The sequence below is a fragment of the Heterodontus francisci genome, chromosome 9 (assembly GCF_036365525.1).
Source record: "Heterodontus francisci isolate sHetFra1 chromosome 9, sHetFra1.hap1, whole genome shotgun sequence".
Classification (NCBI taxonomy): Eukaryota; Metazoa; Chordata; class Chondrichthyes; order Heterodontiformes; family Heterodontidae; genus Heterodontus; species Heterodontus francisci.
The window spans coordinates 113,008,358-113,022,590 of record NC_090379.1 but is presented as its reverse complement, the minus strand read 5'-3'; the positions used below and the strand labels follow the sequence as shown (position 1 = coordinate 113,022,590).

At 45.2% G+C, this 14,233-nt stretch overlaps 1 protein-coding gene across 2 annotated transcripts in view; it reads left to right on the top strand.

Annotated features, from left to right (window-relative positions):
* sptbn5 (spectrin, beta, non-erythrocytic 5) overlaps nt 1–14,233 on the top strand; it is a 321,773-nt gene that overhangs the window by 240,069 nt on the left and 67,471 nt on the right. For both annotated transcript variants that reach the window (XM_068039706.1, XM_068039705.1), the window contains exons 52-55: nt 911–1,097; nt 1,239–1,451; nt 6,062–6,258; nt 13,604–13,808. In XM_068039706.1, the coding sequence (XP_067895807.1) occupies nt 911–1,097; nt 1,239–1,451; nt 6,062–6,258; nt 13,604–13,808 (802 nt within the window). The remainder of the gene's footprint in view (nt 1–910; nt 1,098–1,238; nt 1,452–6,061; nt 6,259–13,603; nt 13,809–14,233) is intronic.

Here is a 14,233-nt window from a genome sequence, read left to right as displayed (position 1 = left end):
CAAATGCAGAAAATATTCAAAAAGGCTAATGGAATGCTAGCCTTTATATCTAGAGGATTGGAGTATAAAGACACAGAGGTTATGCTGCAGCTGTACAAAACCCTGGTTAGACCGCGGTTGGAGTACTGTGAGCAGATCTGGGCACCACACCTTAGGAAGGATATATTGGCCTTGGAGGGAGTGCAACGTAGGTTTACAAGAATGATACCTGGACTACAGGGGTTAATTTACGAGGAGAGATTACACAAATTAGGCCCGTTTTCGCTAGAATTTAGAAGGTTAAGGGGTGATCTGATCGAAGTCTTCAAGATATTAACAGGAAAAGACAGGCTAGATAAAGATAAACTATTTCCACTGGTTGGAGATTTTAAAACTATGGGGCATAGTCTAAAAATTAGGACCAGACCATTCAGGAGAGATGTTAGGAAGCACTTCTTCATGCAAAGGGTGGTAGAGGTTTGGAACTCTCTCCCACAAACAGCAGTTGAAGCTAGAACAGTTGTTAATTTTAAATCTGAGATAGATAGATTTTTGTTAAGCAAAGATATTAAGGGATATAGGCCAAAGGCAGGGATATGGAGTTAGGCCGCAGATCAGCCATGATCTCATTGAATATTGGGACAGGCTCGAGGGGCTGAATGGCCTACTCCTGTTTCTATCTTCCTATGTTCCTATTATTATGTACACTATCCATCTCATTTTTAAATATTTCTGCCGCTGATCCTTCAAATCTCTGGTAAATTTTCTGCCCCAATCTCTTCTAATCCCCCAATTTACCTTCAGCTCACTTCAGTTTATTATTTCAGTGAAGCCATTGAGGGCATGGCCCTCATTTCATAGGCTCTGTCAGTTGTGTGGATTGCCTGTGATTTCCTTGGTTATGATGGAGTGCCTGCTGTCTGTTGCTCAGGTACCGGGCACTGGGCGACCCGATCAAGGACAGGCGCAGGAATCTGGAGCACAGCACACGGCTTTATCAATTGTTCCGGGATCTCGACGCTGAGCAGGCCTGGGTTCAGGAGAAGTTGCTATTGGCTACAGCCAAGGATGCCGGAAAATCGCTGGACGCTGTACAGAGCCTGCAGAAGAAGCACCAGGTGAGCTGCCTGAGGAAAGTATGTGTCCGGGGCGAGTGTGAGGGTCAGCTCCGGGGCGAGTGTGAGGGTCGGCTCCGGGGCGAGTGTGAGGATCATTTCAGAAGTAATGAGTGACCTTGTTGGATTCTGTCCTACCTGCAGGCTTTAGAGAATGAGATCAGCAACCACGATTCTCTGATAAAGGCTGTAATGGAGACAGGACAGAGTCTTGTGAAGAGCGGGCACTTTGCCTCTCGGGAGATTTCAAAGCGACTGTGGGAGCTGAAGGATGCGGTGGAGACGCTGAAAGAGGAGGCGGAGAAGAGGAGCAAGTTGCTGAGAGAGGAGCACGCAGTACAGCTCTTCTTCTCCGAGGTAGGTGCTTGGTTATGTCTCTGAGAAACTAGCAGGGGGTAGGCGGTGGCGTAGTGGTATTATCACTGGACTAGTAACCCAGAGACCCAGGGTATTTCTCTGGGGACATGGGTTCGAATCCCACCACAGCAGAAGGTTGAATTTGAATTTAACTAATAAATCTGGAATTAAAAAGCTAGTCTAATGATGGCCATGAAACCATCGTTGATTGTTGTAAAAACCCATCTGGTTCACTAATGTCCTTTAGGGAAGGAAATCTGCTGTCCTTACCTGGTCTGGCCTACATGTGACTCCAGACCCACAGCAATGTGGTTAACTCTTACATGCCCTCTGAAATGGCCTAGCAAGCCACTCAGTTGTACCTAACCACTACAATGTCTATAAAAAGGAATGAAACCGGACGGGCCACCCGGCATCGACCTCGGCACTGGAAACGACAACGGCAAACCCAGCCCTGTCGACCCTGCAAAGTCCTCCTTACTAACATCTGGGGGCTTGTGCCAAAGTTGGGAGAGCTGTCCCACAGACTAGTCAAGCAACAGCCTGACATAGTCATACTCATGGAATCATACCTTACAGACAATGTCCCAGACACTGCCATCACCATCCCCGGGTATGTCCTGTCCCACCGGCGGGACAGGCACACCAGAGGTGGTGGCACAGTGGTATACAGTAGGGAGGGAGTTGCCCTGGAAGTCCTCAACATCAACTCCGGACCCCATGAAGTCTCATGGCATCAGGCCAAACATGGGCAAGGTAACCTCCTACTGATTACCACCTACCGCCCTCCCTCAGCTGATGACTCAGTACTCCTCCATGTTGAACACCACTTGGAGGAAGCACTGAGGGTGGCAAGGGCACAAAATGTACTCTGGGTGGGGGTCTTCAATGTCCATCACCAAGAGTGGCTCAGTAGCACCACTATTGACCGAGCTGGCCGAGTCCTAAAGGACATAGCTGCTAAACTGGGTCTGCGGCAGGAGGTGGGGGAACCAACACAAGGGAAAAACATACTTGACCTCGTCCTCACCGATCTGCCTGCTGCAGATGCTTCTGTCCATGACAGTATTGGTAGGAGTGACCACCGCACAGTACTTGTGGAGACGAAGTCCCGCCTTCACATTGAGGATACCATCCATCGTGTTGTGTGGCACTATCACAGTGCTAAATGGGATAGATTTCGAACAGATCTGGCAATGCAAAACTGGGCATCCATGAGGCGCTGTGGGCCATCAGCAGCAGCAGAATTGTACTCAACCACAATCTGTGACCTCATGGCCTGGCATATCCCCCACTCTACCATTACCATCAAGCCAGGAGACCAACCCTGGTTCATTGAAGAGTGCAGGTGGGCATGCCAGGAACACCACCAGGCATACCTCAAAATGAGGTGTCAACCTGGTGAAGCTACAACACAGGACTATCTGCGTGCCAAACTGCGTAAGCAACATGCGATAGACAGAGCTAAGCAATCCCATAACCAACGGATCAGATCTAAGCTCTGCAGTCCTGCCACATCCAGCCGTGAATGGTGGTGGACAATTAAACAACTAACTAGAGGAGGTGGCTCCACAAATATCCCCATCCTCAATGATGGGGGAGCCCAGCACATCAGTGCAAAAGATAAGGCTGAAGCATTTGCAACAATCTTCAGCCAAAAGTGCCGAGTTGATGATCCATCTCAGCCTCCTCCTGATGTCCCCAGCATCACAGATGCCAGACTTCAGCCAATTCGATTCACTCCACGTGATATCAAGAAATGACTGAAGGCACTGGATACTGCAAAAGCTATGGGCCCTGACAATATTCCGGCAATAGTACTGAAGACCTGTGCTCCAGAACTTGCCGCGCCCCGAACCAAGCTGTTCCAGTACAGTTACAACACTGGCATCTATCCTGCAATGTGGAAAATTGCCCAGGTATGTCCTGTACACAAAAAGCAGGACAAGTCCAACGTGGCCAATTACCGCCCCATCAGTCTACTCTCAATCATCAGGAAAGTGATGGAAGATGTCATCAGCAGTGCCATCAAGCAGCACTTGCTTAGCAATAACCTGTTTAGTGGTGCTCAGTTTGGGTTCCGCCAGGGCCACTCAGCTCCTGACCTCATTACAGCCTTGGTTCAAACATGGACAAAAGAGCTGAACTCAAGAGGTGAGGTGAGAGTGACTGCCCTTGACATCAAGGCAGCATTTGACCGAGTATGGCATCAAGGAGCCCTGGCAAAACTGAGGTCAATGGTAATCAGGGGGAAAACCCTCCGCTGGTTGGAGTCATACCTAGTGCAAAGGAAGATGGTTGTGGTTGTTGGAGGTCAATCATCTGAGCTCCAGGACATCACTGCAGGAGTTCCTCAGGGTAGTGTCCTGGGCCCAACCATCTTCAGCTGCTTCATCAATGACCTTCTTTCAATCATAAGGTCAGAAGTGGGGATGTTCACTGATGATTGCACAATGTTCAGCACCATTTGTGACTCCTCAGATACTGAAGCAGTCCGTGTAGAAATGCAGCAAGACCTAGACAATATCCAGGCTTGGGCTGATAAGTGGCAAGTAACATTCGCGCCACACAAGTGCCAGGCAATGACCATCTCCAACATGAGAGAATCTTACCATCTCCCATTGACATTCAACGGCATTACCATCGCTGAATCCCCCACTATCAACATCCTAGGGGTTTCCATTGACCAAAAACTGAACTGGAGTGGCCATGTAAATAACGTGAGGTTAGGAATTCTGAGGCGAGTAACTCACCTCCTGACTCCCCAAAGCCTGTCCACCATCTACAAGGCACAAGTCAGGAGTGTGATGTAATACTCTCCACTTGCCTGGATGGGTGCAGCTCCAACAACACTCAAGAAGCTCGACACCATCCAGGACAACGCATCCCGCTTGATTGGCACCCCATCAACAAACATTCACTCCCTCCACCACTGACGCACAGTGGCAGCAGTGTGTACCATCTACAAGATGCACTGCAGCAATGCACCAAAGCTCCTTAGACAGCACCTTCCAAACCCGCGACCTCTACCAACTAGAAGGACAAGGGCAGAAAATACATGTGAACACCACCACCTGCAAGTTTCCCTCCAAGTCACACACCATCCTGACTTGGAACTATATCGCCGTTCCTTCACTGTTGCTGGGTCAAAATCCTGGAACTCCCTTCCTAACAGCACTGTGGGTATACCTACTCCAAATAGACTGCAGCGGTTCAAGAAGGCAGCTCACCACCACCTTCTCAAGGGCAATTAGGGATGGGCAATAAATGCTGGCCTGGCCAGCGACGCCCACATCCCATGAATGAATTTTTAAAAAATTCTCTGTCCTTGGTATCTTCCACTGACAAGCTTCAAACCAAAGGAGTAGCAACCGTGTCTGTATCATAAGAGCATAGGAGCAGGAGTTGGCCATTCAGCCCAATGAGCCTGCTCCGCCATTCAATACGATCATGACTGATCATCCACTTCAATGCCTTTTTCCCACACTATCCTCATATCACCTTGTGTCATTTGTATTTAGAAATCTGTCAATCTCTGCTTTAAACATACTCAATGACTGAGCTTCCACAGCCCTCTGGGGTAGAGAATTCCAAAGATTCACAACCCTCTGAGTAAAGGAATTTCTCCTCATCTCGGTCCAAAGTGGCTTCCCCTTTATTTTGAAATTGTGTCCCCTGGTTCTAGACTCCCCAACCAGGGGAAACATCTTACCTGCATCTACCTTGTCTATCCCTTGATATAAAACGTCGAAAATAGGAGCAGGAGTAGGCCATTCGGCCCTTCAGGCCTGCTCCGCCATTCAAAAAAGATCATGGCTGATCATCTAATTCAGAACCCTACCCTGTAAGTATTTTGTAGGTTTCAATGAGATCACCTCTCATTCTTCGAAACTCTAGAGAATACAGGCCCAGTTTCCCCAATCTCTCATCACAGGACAGTCCCACCATCCCAGGAACAAGTCTGGTGAACCTTCGTTGCACTCTCTATGGCAGTAATAACCTTCCTAACGTAAGGAGACAAAAACTGCACACAGTACTCCAGGTACAGTCTAACCAAGGTTCTATACAATTGAAGCAAGACTTCACTACTCCTGTACGCAAATCCTCTTGCAATAAAGGCTAACATACCATTAACCTTCTTAATTGTTTGCTGACTGAAAATCAGTCACCAAGCACTGACCAGTGAGTAGGTCTGTGACTGTGTCACTGAGAGCCAATCAGTTTTCTGCCCTTCTCATTTTCTGAAATCCCCGCCACGCACTCACCGAGCTCCCCCCCAGCACCCCAATGGAAAGCTGACCCGCTGCAAGGCTTTGGCAGTGTTGCCCCCTTCTGTCAGCTTGCTATATTTGTTGGCTGTTCCTATTCTCACCGCCAGCTGTGTGCAGGCCTCTGTAACCCAGACACTGGTGAACCAATATGGTGACTAAATGCTTCCATTATCTGCAAAGGTCACAGGACGAGCGGGACTTGGTGATCAGGTCAAAGCCATCATGTATGACAAGAGAAGTCACTGAGGCTGCAGCCGAGTTTTTGCAATGAATGTGCCTGGTCTGTGTGATGCTCAGAATCAGTAATTGCTCTCACTGTTGATCTCTTCTCACTGGCAGCTGTTGGAAACTGAGTTATGGATGGAGGAGAAGAAACCACAGCTGGAGATCTCAGACTACGGGAAGGATGAGGAATCCACACAGGTGTTGCTCCGGAAGTTGGAAAATGTCCAATTGGATCTGGTCAGCTACGAATCCAGGATGCTGAAACTGAGGGAAACAGGGAATAATCTTTTCAGCATGAGCCACCCTGACAGGTACATCCCAGGAATTTTACACAAGACCAGCAAGGAATATTGCAGGCAGGAAGCAAGTGGAGAATGCCATGTAGTATGGCCCTCATGAATGACAAAAAAGAAAGCTCAGAGAGCATCTGACTGCATTGTCATGTTCATCAAATAGCAAGAGACAGAAAGAGAGCTGGAGAGGTTTGATACTGCTTAGAGGCAGGCGAGATGAGGGCTAGTGGTAGAGTCTGATTCAGACTCTGCACAACCTGTACTGAGGTACGGGTGTGACAGTGATCACACAGCTATTTACCAAGATGGTTCCTGTACAGGCAATGTTGGTGATATTTACAAGGCTGGAGTCTGTATGGTGAATGTTGGTGATATTTACCAGGCTGGTTCTGTACGGGGAATGTTGGTGATATTTACCAGGCTGTTTTCTGTGTGGTGAATATTGGTGATATTTACCAGGCTGTTTTCTGTGTGGTGAATATTGGTGATATTTACCAGGCTGTTTTCTGTGTGGTGAATATTGGTGCTATATACCAGGCTGTTTCCTGTATGTTGAATGTTGGTGATATTTACCAGGCTGGTTCTGTACGGGGAATGTTGGTGATATTTACCAGGCTGTTTTCTGTCTGGTGAATGTTGGTGATATTTACCAGGCTGTTTTCTGTGTGGTGAATATTGGTGATATTTACCAGGCTGTTTTCTGTGTGGTGAATATTGGTGCTATATACCAGGCTGTTTCCTGTGTGTTGAATGTTGGTGATATTTACCAGGCTGGTTCTGTACGGGGAATGTTGGTGATATTTACCAGGCTGGTTCTGTACGGGGAATGTTGGTGATATTTACCAGGCTGTTTTCTGTGTGGTGAATATTGGTGCTATTTACCAGGCTGTTTCCTGTGTGTTGAATGTTGGTGATATTTACCAGGCTGGTTCTGTATGGGGAATGTTGGTGATATTTACCAGGCTGGTTCTGTACGGGGAATGTTGGTGATATTTACCAGGCTGGTTCTGTACGGGGAATGTTGGTGATATTTACCAGGCTGGTTCTGTACGGGGAATGTTGGTGATATTTACCAGGCTGGTTCTGTACGGGGAATGTTGGTGATATTTACCAGGCTGGTTCTGTATGGGGAATGTTGGTGATATTTACTGGGCTGGTTCTGTACGGGGAATGTTGGTGATATTTACCAGGCTGGTTCTGTACGGGGAATGTTGGTGATATTTACCAGGCTGGTTCTGTACGGGGAATGTTGGTGATATTTACTAGGCTGGTTCTGTACGGGGAATGTTGTTGATATTTACCAGGCTGGTTCTGTATGGGGAATGTTGGTGATATTTACCAGGCTGGTTCTATATGGGAAATGTTGGTGATATTTACTAGGCTGGTTTCTGTATGGTGAATGTTGGTGATATTTACTAGGCTGGTTCTGTATGGGGAATGTTGGTGATATTTACTAGGCTGGTTTCTGTATGGTGAATGTTGGTGATATTTACCAGGCTGGTTCTGTTTGGGGAATGTTGGTGATATTTACTAGGCTGGTTTCTGTATGGTGAATGTTGGTGATATTTACTAGGCTGGTTCTGTTTGGGGAATGTTGGTGATATTTACTAGGCTGGTTTCTGTATGGTGAATGTTGGTGTTATTTACAATGCTGGTTTCTGTATGTGAATGTTGGTGTTATTTACTAGGCTGGTTTCTGTATGGTGAATGTTGGTGATCGTTACCAGGTTGGTTCTGTATGGGGAATGTTGGTGATATTTACTAGGCTGGTTTCTGTATGGGGAATGTTGGTGTTATTTACAATGCTGGTTTCTGTATGTGAATGTTGGTGTTATTTACTAGGCTGGTTCTGTATGAGGAATGTTGGTGTTAATTACTAGGCTGGTTTCTGTATGGTGAATGTTGGTGTTATTTACTAGGCTGGTTTCTGTATGGTGAATGTTGGTGATATTTACCAGGCTGGTTCAGTATGAGGAATGTTGGTGATATTTACTAGGCTGGTTTCTGTATGGTGAATGTTGGTGTTATTTACTAGGCTGGTTCTGTATGGGGAATGTTGTTGATATTTACTATGCTGGTTCTGTTTGGGGAATGTTGGCGATATTTACCAGGCTGGTTCTGTATGAGGAATGTTGGTGATATTTACTAGGCTGGTTCTGTCTGGTGAATGTTGGTGATATTTACAATGCTGGTTTCTGTATGTGAATGTTGGTGTTATGTACTAGGCTGGTTTCTGTATGGTGAATGTTGGTGTTATTTTTTAGGCTGGTTTCTGTATGGTGAATGTTGGTGTTATTTACTAGGCTGGTTTCTGTATGGTGAATGTTGGTGTTATTTTTTAGGCTGGTTTCTGTATGGTGAATGTTGGTGCTATTTTCTAGGCTGGTATCTGTATGGTGAATGTCGGTGTTATTTACGAGGCTGGTTGCTGTATGGTGAATGTTGGCGATCGTTACCAGGCTGGTTCTGTGTGAGGAATGTTGGTGTTAATTACTAGGCTGGTTTCTGTCTGGTGAATGTTGGTGTTATTTACAATGCTGGTTTCTGTATGTGAATGTTGGTGTTATTTTTTAGGCTGGTTTCTGTATGGTGAATGTTGGTGTTATTTACTAGGCTGGTTTCTGTATGGTGAATGTTGGTGATATTTACCAGGCTGGTTCTGTATGGGGAATGTTGGTGTTATTTACTAGGCTGATTTCTGTATGGTGAATGTTGGTGATATTTACTAGGCTGGTTTCTGTATGGTGAATGTTGGTGATATTTACCAGGCTGGTTCTGTATGGGGAATGTTGGTGTTATTTACTAGGCTGGTTTCTGTATGGTGAATGTTGGTGATATTTACTAGGCTGGTTTCTGTATGGTGAATGTTGGTGATATTTACTAGGCTGGTTTCTGTATGGTGAATGTTGGTGATATTTACTAGGCTGGTTTCTGTATGGTGAATGTTGGTGATATTTACTAGGCTGGTTTCTGTATGGGAAATGTTGGTGATATTTACCAGGCTGGTTCTGTATGGGGAATGTCGGTGTTATTAACTAGGCTGGTTCTGTATGGGGAATTTTGGTGTTATTTACCAGGCTGGTTCTGTTTGGGGAATGTTGGTGATATTTACTAGGCTGGTTTCTGTATGGGGAATATTGGTGATATTTACCAGGCTGGTTCTGTCTGGGGAATTTTGGTGATATTTACCAGGCTGGTTCTGTATGGTGAATGTTGGTGATATTTACTAGGCTGGTTTCTGTATGGGGAATATTGGTGATATTTACCAGGCTGGTTCTGTCTGGGGAATTTTGGTGATATTTACCAGGCTGGTTCTGTACGGGGAATGTTGGTGATATTTACAAGGCTGGTTCTGTACGGGGAATGTTGGTGGTATTTACCAGGCTGGTTCTGTATGGGAAATGTTGGTGATATTTACCAGGCTGGTTCTGTATGGTGAATGTTGTTGTTATTTACAATGCTGGTTTCTGTATGTGAATGTTGGTGTTATTTACTAGGCTGGTTTCTGTATGGTGAATGTTGGTCTTATTTACTAGGCTGGTTCTGTATGAGGGATGTTGGTGTTAATTACTAGGCTGGTTTCTGTATGGTGAATGTTGGTGATATTTACTAGGCTGGTATCTGTATGGTGAATGTTGGTGATATTTACTAGGCTGGTATCTGTATGGTGAATGTTGGTCTTATTTACTAGGCTGGTTCTGTATGGGGAATGTTGGTGTTATTTACTAGGCTTGTATCTGTATGGTGAATGGTGGTGATATTTACTAGGCTGGTTTCTGCATGGTGAATGTTGGTCTTATTTACTAGGCTGGTTCTGTATGAGGGATGTTGGTGTTAATTACTAGGCTGGTTTCTGTATGGTGAATGTTGGTGATATTTACTAGGCTGGTATCTGTATGGGGAATGTTGGTGATCGTTACCAGGCTGGTTTTGTATGGGGAATGTTGGTGTTATTTACTAGGCTGGTTCTGTATGAGGGATGTTGGTGTTAATTACTAGGCTGGTTTCTGTATGGTGAATGTTGGTGATATTTACTAGGCTGGTATCTGTATGGTGAATGTTGGTGTTATTTACGAGGCTGGTTTCTGTATGGTGAATGTTGGTCTTATTTACTAGGCTGGTTCTGTACGAGGAATGTTGGTGTTATTTACTCGGCTGGTTTCTGTATGGTGAATGTTGGTGATATTTACGAGGCTGGTTCTGTATGAGGAATGTTGGTGTTATTTACTAGGCTGGTTTCTGTATGGTGAATGTTGGTGTTATTTACCAGGCTGGTTTCTGTATGGTGAATGTTGGTGTTATTTACCAGGCTGGTTCTGTATGGGGAATGTCGGTGTTATTTACTAGGCTGGTTTCTGTATGGTGAATGTTGGTGATATTTACCAGGCTGGTTCTGTATGGGGAATGTTGGTGTTATTTACTAGGCTGGTTTCTGTATGGTGAATGTTGGTGTTATTTACCAGGCTGGTTCTGTATGGGGAATGTCGGTGTTATTTACTAGGCTGGTTTCTGTATGGTGAATGTTGGTGTTATTTACCAGGCTGGTTCTGTATGGGGAATGTCGGTGTTATTTACTAGGCTGGTTTCTGTATGGTGAATGTTGGTGATATTTACCAGGCTGGTTCTGTATGGGGAATGTTGGTGTTATTTACTAGGCTGGTTTCTGTATGGTGAATGTTGGTGTTATTTACCAGGCTGGTTCTGTATGGGGAATGTCGGTGTTATTTACTAGGCTGGTTTCTGTATGGTGAATGTTGGTGTTATTTACCAGGCTGGTTCTGTATGGTGAATGTTGGTGTTATTTACCAGGCTGGTTCTGTATGAGGATTGTTGGTGATATTTACCATGCTGGTTCTGTTTGGGGAATGTTGGTGATATTTACCAGGCTGGTTCTGTACGGGGAATGTTGGTGATATTTACCAGGCTGATTCTGTACGGGGAATGTTGGTGATATTTACTAGGCTGGTTCTGTACGGGGAATGTTGTTGATATTTACCAGGCTGGTTCTGTATGGGGAATGTTGGTGATATTTACAAGGCTGGTTCTGTATGGGAAATGTTGGTGATATTTACTAGTCTGGTTTCTGTATGGTGAATGTTGGTGATATTTACTAGGCTGGTTCTGTATGGGGAATGTTGGTATTATTTACTAGGCTGGTTCTGTTTGGGGAATGTTGGTGATATTTACTAGGCTGGTTTCTGTATGGTGAATGTTGGTGTTATTTACTCGGCTGGTTTCTGTATGGTGAATGTTGGTGTTATTTACCAGGCTGGTTCTGTTTGAGGAATGTTGGTGTTAATTACTAGGCTGGTTTCTGTATGGTGAATGTTGGTGTTATTTACCAGGCTGGTTCTGTATGTGAATGTTGGTGATATTTACTAGGCTGGTTTCTGTATGTGAATGTTGGTGTTATTTACTAGGCTGGTTTCTGTATGGTGAATGTTGGTGTTATTTACTCGGCTGGTTTCTGTATGGTGAATGTTGGTGTTATTTACCAGGCTGGTTCTGTTTGAGGAATGTTGGTGTTAATTACTAGGCTGGTTTCTGTATGGTGAATGTTGGTGTTATTTACAATGCTGGTTTCTGTATGTGAATGTTGGTGATATTTACTAGGCTGGTTTCTGTATGTGAATGTTGGTGTTATTTACTAGGCTGGTTTCTGTATGGTGAATGTTGGTGTTATTTTTTAGGCTGGTTTCTGTATGGTGAATGTTGGTGTTATTTACGAGGCTGGTTGCTGTATGGTGAATGTTGGCGATCGTTACCAGGCTGGTTCTGTGTGAGGAATGTTGGTGTTAATTACTAGGCTGGTTTCTGTATGGCGAATGTTGTTGTTATTTACAATGCTGGTTTCTGTATGTGAATGTTGGTGTTATTTACTAGGCTGGTATCTGTATGGTGAATGTTGGTGATCGTTACCAGGCTGGTTCTGTATGAGGAATGTTGGTGTTATTTACTAGGCTGGCTCTGTATGGGGAATGTTGGTGATATTTACCAGGCTGGTTCTGTACGGGGAATGTTGTTGATATTTACCAGGCTGGTTCTGTATGGTGAATGTAGGTGATATTTACCAGGCTGGTTCTGTATGGGGAATGTTGGTGATATTTACCAGGCTGGTTTTGTACGGGGAATGTTGTTGATATTTACCAGGCTGGTTCTGTATGGTGAATGTAGGTTTTATTTACCAGGCTGGTTTCTGTACGGGGAATGTTGTTGATATTTACCAGGCTGGTTCTGTTTGGGGAATGTAGGTGATATTTTCCAGGCTGGTTCTGTATGGGGAATGTTGTTGATATTTACCAGGCTGGTTCTGTACGGGGAATGTCGGTGATATTTACCAGGCTGGTTTTGTATGGGGAATGTTGGTGATATTTACCAGGCTGGTTCTGTATGGGGAATGTTGGTGTTATTTACTAGGCTGGCTCTGTATGGGGAATGTTGGTGATATTTACCAGGCTGGTTCTGTACGGGGAATGTTGGTGATATTTACTAGGCTGATTCTGTACGGGGAATGTTGGTGATATTTACTAGGCTGGTTCTGTACGGGGAATGTTGGTGATATTTACTAGGCTGATTTTTGTTTGGGGAATGTTGGTGATATTTACCAGGCTGGTTCTGTATGGGGAATGTTGGTGTTATTTTCTAGACTGGTTTCTGTCTGGTGAATGTTGTTGATATTTACCAGGCTGGTTCTGTATGGTGAATGTTGGTGATATTTACAAGGCTGGTTCTGTCTGGGGAATGTTGGTGATATTTACTAGGCTGGTTTCTGTATGGTGAATGTTGGTGTTATTTACTAGGCTGGTTTCTGTATGGGGAATGTTGGTGTTATTTACTAGGCTGGTTTCTGTATGGTGAATGTTGTTGATATTTACCAGGCTGGTTCTGTATGGTGAATGTAGGTGATATTTACCAGGCTGGTTCTGTCTGGTGAATGTCGGTGATATTTACCAGGCTGGTTTTGTATGGGGAATGTTGGTGATATTTACCAGGCTGGTTCTGTATGGGGAATGTTGGTGATATTTACCAGGCTGGCTCTGTATGGGGAATGTTGGTGATATTTACCAGGCTGGCTCTGTATGGGGAATGTTGGTGATATTTACCAGGCTGGTTCTGTATGGGGAATGTTGGTGATATTTACCAGGCTGGTTCTGTACGGGGAATGTTGGTGATATTTACCAGGCTGGCTCTGTATGGGGAATGTTGGTGATATTTACCAGGCTGGTTCTGTACGGGGAATGTTGGTGATATTTACCAGGCTGGTTCTGTACGGGGAATGTTGGTGATATTTACTGGGCTGATTTTTGTACGGGGAATGTTGGTGTTATTTACCAGGTTTCTGGTTGTTCTGAACTCCTTGCAGGCACACAATTTTGAAGCGGCTCCAGGATGTGGAGACTGAATACGAGGCACTCCTGCAGTTGGCAGACACCCTACTGAAGGAGTTGGTGGACCATTACCGGCTCTATCAGTTTGAACGAGAGGTACGGGAAGTGACAACATGGCTGTCCATGAAGCAGCGCCTGGCAGATTCCCAGGACTATGGCCAAGATCTTGAAGATGTGGAGGTAAAAAATGGAGCACTTGCGAATCCTGTTTAGCCCCGCAGTTGTAAACTTGATGTATGTGACCACAGAAAGATTGAGAGTTGCACTGCTGTAGGAATGCATTCCTCTGCACAGTGACTGGTAACATGGGGAACCGAATGTTTATCACTACGAGAAGAATGAAGGGGAAGCCAAAAGATTTTTTTTCAACACAGAGGGTTATTAGAACAGGAAGTGCTTTCCCACCAAGGCATCATTGATGCAGGAACTGTAACTCACACAAAGGAAATTTGCATAGGACATTGGGACTGGGAGTAGGGGTACAGACGCTGGGGCTGGGAGTAAGGGTACAGACGCTGGGGGTGGGAATAGGGGTACAGACGCTGGGGGTGGGAGTAAGGGTACAGACGCTGGGGGTGGGAATAGGGGTACAGACGCTGGGGGTG